The 10,408-nt window shown below is 37.5% G+C and overlaps 1 protein-coding gene across 1 annotated transcript; it reads right to left on the bottom strand.

Annotated features, from left to right (window-relative positions):
- Positions 1–1,379: 1,379 nt before the first annotated feature.
- Positions 1,380–9,673, bottom strand: LOC139945752 (translation initiation factor eIF2B subunit beta-like). The gene is made up of 12 exons (XM_071943142.1): positions 9,640–9,673; positions 8,608–8,698; positions 8,233–8,439; positions 7,398–7,449; positions 6,848–6,907; positions 6,333–6,479; positions 5,804–5,863; positions 5,225–5,358; positions 4,766–4,826; positions 4,462–4,521; positions 3,658–3,794; positions 1,380–3,102 (listed from the first exon to the last, which is right to left on the bottom strand). The coding sequence occupies exons 2-12, from the start codon at positions 8,658–8,660 to the stop codon at positions 3,021–3,023; spliced, it is 1,053 nt and encodes a 350-aa protein (XP_071799243.1). The 5' UTR covers positions 8,661–8,698; positions 9,640–9,673; the 3' UTR covers positions 1,380–3,020.
- Positions 9,674–10,408: the final 735 nt, after the last annotated feature.

Consider the following 10,408-nt stretch of genomic DNA (forward strand, 5'->3'; position numbering starts at 1 on the left):
GTTACAAAAAGTACCAAACCATTAAGTTGTCAAGGCGAGTGCTTAGATTTCAGATCGATCGATTGATCAAGGCCAAAAAGCTTTGACCCTGATATGTAACCAAGGATTAAGAGATAGTTGGATTAGTTGTTTGGTCAAATGTATAGCTTAATACTAAAATGACTTGCTGATTATACACAGATGCTTAAATGGCCAGATAGGTCAAGTGTCGTAGGTCTATAGAGTAGCTGATCAGTTCTACTTCTAGCTGATCAACTAGTACTGAATCAGCTATACATACAACCCTTTGGTTGATTAGTTGAATGTCTAGTTTATAAGATATCTAATTAATACTAAATAAATATTGTAATCTAGTTCTGGAAATGTTTTGACTTGCTTTTAGGCTACCTGACGGATACATATACTAAACTGGCTTACTATGTCTTTAAGTTGTCCCTTTTTACCTCATTATGTATAAGTGAATATTTTATGAACCAATTTTGTAAGGTGGTAATTAGTGTACTAATTATTCATGATCTTATGAGCAAGTGCCTTAATAAACCATCTATGTACATCCTTAATACAATACTTATCAGGTTCTTCCGTTGTCAACTTTGTGTTAAGGAAAATAGACGAGAAAGTGTAGGTTCGTGGATAGAATGAATTCTGTATATTCAAACTTCTCCTAATTACTTATAAAGCCATCAATGGACTTGTTCCCCAATACATCACCGATCTTAAACCTTCCCCAATACATCACCGATCTTAAACCTTCCCCAATACATCACCGATCTTAAACCTTCCCCAATACATCACCGATCTTAAACCACATCAGTCATCTTTTCGCAATCGACCTTCTTCTGGTAAACCTCTTCTCTACAGTACAACAAATGGAAACTCCAGTCATACGACAGCGTGCAGTTTCCAAGTGAAGCACCCTACACTATGGAATGATCTCCCTTAGTCACATTCAAACTTCACCAAATGTGAACATTTTCAAAAAGAGAGTGATGACCCATTTGTACTCGAGAGCAAATTCAATGTAATAGATTCTTTATCAAAGCGCCTTTGAACATATTTATGGATACCGGCGCTATATAAATTATTTTGATTGATCGATTGATAAACGCATTATTACAGCATACTCTTTTATTGCCATAGAACCACTAAGCATCAACCATGATGCAGGTTCTTTGTCCTTAATAGACTTTCATTTCTTTGAACATAACTTGACCGTATGAATCGTAAATACTTCAACTGTTGTTAAACCACAGTTTCAGCGCGGTTCTAATCGTTAAAGCATATATTTGTCTTCACAGATGAACTGCAGTTATTACCTTAAGGCTTATTTGTTTAACGACATTCAACTCGGGAATAAAACATGGAATTCTCAAACTTCATTCAATCTATAATTCCTTTATTATCTTCAATTTAAAGCTACTGAGATATTGGAAAATAACAGGCCTGATACTCCCTTCATGTAAAAGCCAGGCAGTTCTCTTCAGTAAAAGGCACCTCTATATTGGAACAGTTCAGGGACAAAGCCGCCAACATCTAGCAATAGGGAAGATTTTGTATATTAATTAGGGAGATAGTAAGAATTACAATCAGGGAGATTGTTAACTTGTTCATCAGAACAAGGGAAGATTGGTTTTACTTTTCAGGAAACTGTCTGCAGAATCAGGGGAATTGGCAGCTCTGCGGGGAGTATCCAGTAATGGCAACGATGGAGCCCTACATTGCTTCCAAGAAGTATCAGCTCTGGTTGAACCACAAACCAGCCATGCAAAGTTTAAGATTCTTCTTAACCCTACACCAAGTGAGAATACTGGTCTTTGACAATTACCAAAGGTGTCCAAAACATTAAATGCTAAATTGATTGTCCAATGTTATGACGCTTACTAGTAAGCTGAACTAAGCAGAGTTTACAGTGAGTGGTAAATAAGAGAAAAGACTTATTGTTGTTTGTGTTATAGGGCGTTTCTTTAAAATGAATAATCTTTGCTTCTAAATCAAATGACATACAGTCCCTTTTATACCATTCATTTCTGTACAATCATCATCATAATCCCAGACATGGCTTTCATGTTGAGTTTTTTGACAATTTGTTTTTGAAAAATATATGTGGGTCCAGGAAAAAAAATAAGTAATAACAATTTTATTTTAGAATGTAAGCATGTGAAACATTGGGAAATGTCAATTCAGGACATGACCTTACCTAGTGGAAGTAGATCAAATCGTGGGAAAATTTGGAACCACTGCGGTAATTTTGGTACCAGCCATTTGTCGCCGTCGGCATTTTTCAGCCACTTGTTTGAGAGCATGCAACCGCCCTCCCCGAAAAACTTCCCCATTTCACAATACATCATTTGAAAAAACCCAATAAGTTTTGGTTTCGTCAGGCAGCCGTGCCCATCACTCAACCCTGAATGTTTATGGTGCGTTCGTTTAGCTTCCCCGCGGTGCTCACTAGGTGAGCCCCTGACAAGAGCAAATTGAACGATCACTCACCCTCTCGTGGTTACGTCATGCACCTGAGACCAGCCCCAAGTGACCCACTCCACAAGCAGGGCACTGGGGGCTGACCAGGGTGAGCCCCTGAAATGACGTCAAAGCTATTAGAATGCACCGGGGGCAGACCAGGGTTGACCCAGGGAAGCTAAACGATCGCACTCAATGTTTGTTCATGGTTTGTATACAATAAGGGGCAAACTAAAACATTAAACTGAGCAATGTAGCCTTCTTCTGTTTTTATGGCATGTCTAAGTGAAGCCGATGAATGTTTTTCACAATAGGACCCCAACTGCCAATACTCTGCTGTGTGGAGAGGCTGTTATTTTCATTGGCTACTTTCAGCAAAAAAATTGCCTCTCCATGGTAAACTGTAAAGGGCGCTGTATGGTGAATTCCTCGTATTCACCTTTAATCACCCTCAGTTTGTAGTGATTTTTACCACTAGGCGAGTCTGATTGTGCTATATACGGACTAGATGATGTTCATCATGATGGTATTCCATGAACTGTAGAGGGCGCTGTATTGTGCTATTTACGGACTAGATGATGATCATCAGGGTGGTATAACTCACTCAGTAATCTGTACACATATGATGGTGCATTACCGCCTCTGTGAATAGAAGATGAAAAACAATTTTTCATGCTACTAATTATTTTTATTATTATTTTGAATAATTACCAATTACCAATAGTGTCCAGTGCCTTTAAATACAATTTGCTTCAATCAAGCGCCATGAGCGACCTGCATTGGCGGATACCGGCACTATACAAGACTTCCATTATTATTATTATTATTATTATTAGTATACATATCTTGTCAAGCACTGCCGTTAATATTAAGTATAACCACTACTCATCGTTATTCAAATCATAAAAACATCTATAATCATTTCAATTAAACTTAAGCTTAAGGACTCAAATGAGCACATTTTTAAGACAAATGGTTATTTATTTGTTATTATGATTATCCAACAAGGAGTTTTTGTGTATTATTCTAAAACTCTTTGAAAACAAATATTCACACAAGTTTTTTTTATATAAGAATGTAAAAATGTTTGAAAATATTATTTTCTAAAACGGCCCTTTTCCACAAATGTCCATGACTTGTAAAACCTAAACTGTACTTAGTAAGGTACAAAAGAAGAGTTTAAGGACTTTGACTTACATGTTGGATAAATAAAGCGTGACTAATTCTGGTGGGACATAATCAAATACTGGATTATGGATTTGCACCTTGGAGAGAACGTCACCTTCCGCAAATCTCATTACGTCTTGAGGAGACTCAAATTTATTGAAACCATCCTATCAAGAAAAAAACAAACATTCAAATACCTCAGACAGTTTCGCTATTCCTATTGGTGGAGAGCGCATCACGTGGGGGTGTTTAAATGGTTGATAATGACCAGCTGGAGCTCTGTTTATAACCGGTTGTTTTCTGATATTATGCGCTAGTCTTGGTGCAAGACGTTTTTTTGTTATGGGCGATGCGGGCGCTGTTGGTGAGTTGGTTGCGCTGTGTGTGAAAGGAACACGAGGAACGTCTTGCACCAAGACTAACTACGCGCACGTTGCATATCCGCAAACTGTCTCAGTCATAAAAATGCAACCCATGTACAGAGATTATCAATTTAAATTTGTGTTTGTTCGTTTTACAGTACAACTGCCAGAGATAGGATACTTTATCTTTGTCTTAACTCTTTGGTGCGCAAGGCGGTCACTAGCGACCACCAAAACACACTCGGATTAACTGTCATAACTAACCATGACAACCATTCATACTGCCCTCATTCGATGTTTAGAGCGGCTGTTGAGCCTTCCTTTGATGTGATGTTTTACTGGGGGTGCTTTAAACAAAAATTATAACAAACACGGTTTAAGGTGTTTTTTTGTTTCTTTTATTGTTAAATTTATCTCTGCACCAAAAGTTTAATTAACATAAACTTCATCATGTGACAATTTTGTTAATTACCTGATCAAATGAACACATATGCTGAGGTGATAGTTTATACATTGGAGCACATACGATCAGCTGGAATGAAAAAACACAATTTATAAACATGTGTTAGTAATAAAAATTAAAAAAATTTCAACCTTGCATTAAATGATTCAATATATTTCATTGTCAAATCTTGTAAACAGCAATTGAGGTTATGAAACTGGGGTTTTTAATTAATTAATAGCGGATATCTGCTTTAAATCTGAGATTAACATCCATTTATAAAATAAATGAATATTCATGTTGGTGATGTTCATGAATAATTATGTATACTCACAGGCACCGAGTGATGTTTTGCTGCTAGTGCTAGTGCATAACTCCCACTCACTGCTTTTAATCTATAACAATAAAATAAAATAAAAGTACAAATTGACAATGTTCTCATAGGGTGCCTTTCACCAAGGAGAGAATGCCTTAGTGCCCTTGCCCTTTCAAAAACTCCATGCCATGTAGTATCAGGCCCAGGTGCCTTGAGTAATATTATAATAAAGTAAGCAATGGAATCATGGATTCTCCATTGGTGTATCATATGCAGAAAATAACAAACCTGTGAACATTTGAGCTCAATTGGTCATCAAAGTTCCAAGAAAATAATGAAAGAGATTAATGAAAGAGATTAATGAAAGAAAAAACTGCCTTTTGCACAATTTGTGTGCTTAAGATTAATCCTAAGTTAGGAAAAGTTTGGTGAAATTGACGGCTGTGCCTTTAAAGTCTTGCTGTATTTGATGCTTACCCTCCGTTAGCCATGACTGTATGTGTTCCTATAATGACTTTATTAACTCTGGACATAACAGCAAATACTGCAGAATCCGTTATGACTGTCGTCTGAATCTTCTCTTCAGCTAGTCTCGCTGCTAGCTCTTGGCCCTTCAGTCAAAAGGAAGAATGATTGAAAACTTTCATTTTAAAATTCAATTCAACTTAATTCTTTAAACAAATTTGGTATTGCCCTCAAATGATCAAATGCATTGTTGGTGTTTCATAATATTAACAGTGACAGTTATAAACAGTAGCCAACATTATTTACAAATCAGACGAGCAAAACTTAGAATTGGGTGAAGCCTTGGCATTTGTACCCGAACCTATTGACAGACTGGCAGGCGTGTAAGTTCACGACAAATAAGGAAAACCACGCAATTTTGAGGATCATTATATTCTACTTGTAAAACACCTTTCCAACAATGCATTTCATAACAAATGGTTTCAAATGCTTTTTAAAGACCAATTCGCCAGATCCAAGGCAACAAGTCCCTTTAACGGATAGATTAAGGAATGCTTCAAAGCTTTAAGATTGTGGAGTGTCTTCACTTACCTGATAAGCAGGGGCTGCCTCTGCAACTATTACATGAAATTTACGCTTTCTGGCAGCGTTCTGAAACAAAACCAAATCAAACAATATCAACCCTAATCATACAACAATCCCCACATTGCAAAATATAACCGTACTGTAATATTTTACTAAGGGGCACCTATGCAATGAACAGTGGCATGGAGTCCTTCATTGCAAATCATGTGCCCTGGGAGATGTGGGTCTGGATCACTCCAAAGGGCACGAGGTATCTAAACTGTCCAGCAGTCCGTCTTTCAACACCTCCTGAGCAACACCCATCGAACTTGAAAGTTTCTGCACTCTATAAAAGTATTTATTATTATTACTGGAACATTTTACTAAGGGGCATCAAGGCAATGACCAGGGATATGAAACCCTGCATTTCAAAATGTGTGTACTGTAACATTTTATGGGGCACCAAGGCAATGGTTATCAATTTCATAACTTTTAAACAACAGAAAGCTTATCTTACACATACAATTTTTTTTAAATGGTTTGATCGGTTACTTACCAGTAAGAATGCTTGTACTGTGCGTGATTTACCCATAGTCATTATAACTTCATTAGAATGGATGTGTTCTAATGCTTGCATTGCAATGTTATCAGCACTACTCTCCAGCTCAGTAAACAACTCGTTGATGCTTTCAATAACTCGAACCTGTCAAGAAAAACATCAATCTTATAATGAATAACTATCATTTGTTGAGACCTATTAAGAACTGACTCCCTGGTAGTGCAGTTAATATGGATCATATAAGCTAAAGTAGTAGTCCCAGCTGATGTTCTATAACTTCAGCCAGGTAGTTAAAAAGCAGGACAGTTCTTTTCAGAACTGAGAAGTCTCAAGAAAAATCTACTCCGCGGTAGTAGAATATAGAGCAGACAGTTCTCTAAAGAACAAACTCTACCTGGTAAGTAGATACACACATGGTGTTACCGCAAACCAAATAGATAATATTAATTAAAATCATAACATCAACTTTCTTCATACTGTCACATCTCTGTTAAATATTTTCAATGTCATACCTTGAGATGTGGGCTCGGCATACTGAAATCATCAGCCTGACCTTCAGCTACTAGCATTTTCTGAAGAAAGAAAAAAACAGAAATTGATTTGCTCTGTTTTAAAATTGATATGTGATGGCCCTTAATCAGAATATCAAACTTCATTTTGCTGATGTATCCATCATACACAACTCAACCATTGAGAGGTCTTCCTTTGACCACATTGAGGGTACTGTTTGAGGCTTACTACTTTATGTCTCATGCTACAAATCCAAGCAATGTTACCAGTATTGTAGCCACGGTGAGCGGTGCCGAGCGGGCCTGCCCAGAACTAGCAAAACTTTGCCCAGAACTCACTCTGAGAAAAAGAGCCCAGCACAGATTTGCCCCAGATTACACTTCAGCATTGATCGCCCCATATCTAAAAATGAATAGTTTTGGTGAACCGCTCTCCCTTGATGGACTATATTGGATTTAGAGCCCACCACTAAAATTGGTCTAGCTACAACCTTGAATGTTACAGTTCAAATTTGAGGCCAAGAACAAGAAACATAAACAGTGTTTGACTTACATGAAGTGATTGCTGCTGGTCTCCCGAGTCTACACTTTGGCCTTTAATGATTCTGAAATAATATCACAAATAATACACAAATCAACATTTTAGATAATAACAAATGAGGTAATAAACAAGGTAATCAACATGTTAGACAATAACAAATGAGGTAATAGGCTTTCCCCATTAACGAGTATAAACAACAATTATTTCCATCAAAATCATCACTGCTCGTATCCACAAGACAAAATGTTACCTCAAAATGTTGCTACGTACATTTGGACAACATATCAAATCCACAATAATTTTTCAAATCGCATTTTACAAATCAGGAGCTAATTCGCTATTTTTTTGCCCGTGTGAACATGACCAGTGCAGTTCCAAGGTTTTCTACCTTGTCATTATGACAATAATTTATATTGGTCATTTCTTCTCAGAGGTAATACAATACAAATACAATCAATCAAACTTTATTGTCCCTGCATGGGAAATTCCTTTTTCCTTAAAAGTGTTTATTTTCACTGATGTGAATTTAACAAAAAATTATAGAGTGCTACCGTCAACCACAAATATGTATGTCATTCAGACCTAGATAACTTAAGCAACAAATAGTCCTGTAATGTTGACCCCCTTGCACGCACGTCACATGCGAAGACTGTGCCACGCTCACCATTGTGGTGGTCAATAGGTTAAAAATGCGCACTTCACTGATTAAAGCACAGTGACATTTCCAACCAAAATGGCACATCCAAGATTATTTTGATGATGACATCAGGTGAAATGGGTCAATAATAAATATAATGTACCATCATCAAGTAGGGTTTGTAGTAACACAATCAAATGAGAGACTTACGCAGCAAATTCTTCCCTGATGATCTTAATAACTCTCCTGACCATGTTTCCAACTGCAGACTCTGATGGCTGGGCATCCATCATACGTAATCCTTCTTGTTTAATACGATTCATTAATTCACCAGCGCTAGCCCAACGTGTCTGAGCGATCACTCTTCGTAATAACGATAGAGTCTGATGAGCAACATCATACGACCCCTTCACTTTCCTGAAAAGCAAAAACATTTTTAAAGACACTGGACACCTTTGGAATTTGTCAAAGACCAGGCTTCTCACTTGGTGTATCTCAACATATGCACAAAATAATAAAATGACGCATTTTGTTGCATTCAACAAAGTTAATGTAAGCCACATTGTTAAAAAAAAAAAAACTTACCCCTTCTTAAGATCGGAGATAAAGACATTAACTCTCTCTGTCAGATCGGTCATTGTGTCACACTAAACCTTGAAGAAGATACTCAAAAATCCTATTATCAAAAAGTAAGAAGGATTTCATCTTAGTAATTATAATAATGTAGGCTTGAGGGAAGTTGAGCTATTTTATTAGCTAAGTTGCAAATAATGTAAACTTCCTCAAGATCTACTGTAGGGGGAGGATGGAAGGTGAACTCTTTGTAGATCCCAGACGTGTGTTTTGTACACAAAGCGCGGATTGGGTATTTTTTCTTTCCAGGACGAAAGTGTGCAGATAATTCTCCACGTTTGATGTTGTACTGGGAAAAAAATATGCGCACGGTCGGGGACAATCAGCATTTGAAGTGTAATGGTAAAACTGAGTAGTTGGGGACTGGATACAGTACGAGTTAATTATAAGACTAAGATTAAGAATTTATCATTCTTAACAATTTTTTAGATTGCGGATTTTCTGTCTTCCCTTCGGGCATTGAGTATCAAAGGACACATAGAGCCTAATTTTGGCGAGATTAAACTAAATTTAAAAAAAGAGCGATTTGCCATTACAAAATTCATTGATCCATGAATTGATTGAACCATCATCGTTATTGTCGTGAGAGATGTACTCCTATGATGAGGTTACGCTAGACGATAGTGGACGAAACCGAAATAGTTCTAGGACTACGAGTAGGAAAAAGCCACCATTTCACCCATTGAAATTGTGTTGTGTTACTAAAAAAAAGTCAATAGGGCCTAATAATTATACTAATAGCATGGAGCTATAAGCTAATAGTAAGTAATATTAATAAAAATAAATAAAATATAATTTATAAAAAGGAAACCAAAAAAGTAAACTCCGCTTTTGCGTAATATAATAGGCCTAATTAAAATAAAGCAGTAACTTCTTTGGGAAATTTCTCCAAAATGCAAGAGACTGAAAGTCGGTGTATTTAATTAATTAATTGTTACTTTAATAATGTACAATATTGACGAAAACTTTGGTGTCTGTACTCACCTAAATTTCATCACAATCACTGCTGCTGCACAATCAATCGTTTATGAAGTGAGCCCTCATGTGTTGGCTTTTATGTAGCGTGTGCATGGGGCGCCCTCTATTGCTTTTTAAAGTGAATGCTTGATCGCAAATTTGATATAGTTACACTTTGAGATAAAGCCTATCAGCGTCGAGAAAAGAGGGACGTGCAAGCGCTTTCAAGTGTGTGCGACACTTTTGTGTAGTCTCAGTTCAAGATGAATCTTCAACCGTTTGATTTGGTGCGCGATTGCTCTATGGTCAAACCAAAATAAACTTTTTGTAAATAACACAATGCATGCAATGACGCAATTTTGTTCATATGGAAAACCGACGCAGTCAGAGGTGTAGGGAATGAAAAACCGAATCCACAAGCCTCCGGCCGGTGACGGGAACCGAACAAAGGTTGGGGGGAGGGGGGGGGGGCCGAGGGGGGCCGAGGGGGGCCGCGGGGGGGGGGGGGTCGACAGAAACCGCTCTGTCACTGGGAGAATAGTCTTGGCCCAAGACGTTAGTGATCAATAGTATCCATCTTGCCGCACTGCAAAAACCCTCTGTGTCATGTAAAGTTGTCTTTGTCCTTTCTTGGGAGGTCACCTCAGCTCCCCGTCCGGACAATCGATCGAGAACAATAGTGTTTTGTTATCGTCCCACTCTCTCACACGGTACAAAACGACGTGAGGGCGGAAACAAGTTTATGGGGTTTTTTTTTCAAGCATTCGTTTACGTCACATACATGCCAACAGAAATT

The sequence above is a fragment of the Asterias amurensis genome, chromosome 13 (assembly GCF_032118995.1).
Source record: "Asterias amurensis chromosome 13, ASM3211899v1".
NCBI classification, from domain to species: Eukaryota; Metazoa; Echinodermata; class Asteroidea; order Forcipulatida; family Asteriidae; genus Asterias; species Asterias amurensis.

What these genes read in the sequence shown, in the direction of transcription:
- LOC139945752 (XM_071943142.1), bottom strand. Translation starts at nt 8,660, where the DNA reads ATGACCGATCTGACAGAGAGAGTTAATGTCTTTATCTCCGATCTTAAG. An exon ending in TGCCGAGCCCACATCTCAAG is followed by an intron (nt 6,480 to 6,847) that starts GTATGACATTGA and finishes TTTTCTTGACAG; the next exon opens with GTTCGAGTTATTGAAAGCAT. An exon ending in ATATGTGTTCATTTGATCAG is followed by an intron (nt 3,795 to 4,461) that starts GTAATTAACAAA and finishes TTTTCTTGATAG; the next exon opens with GATGGTTTCAATAAATTTGA.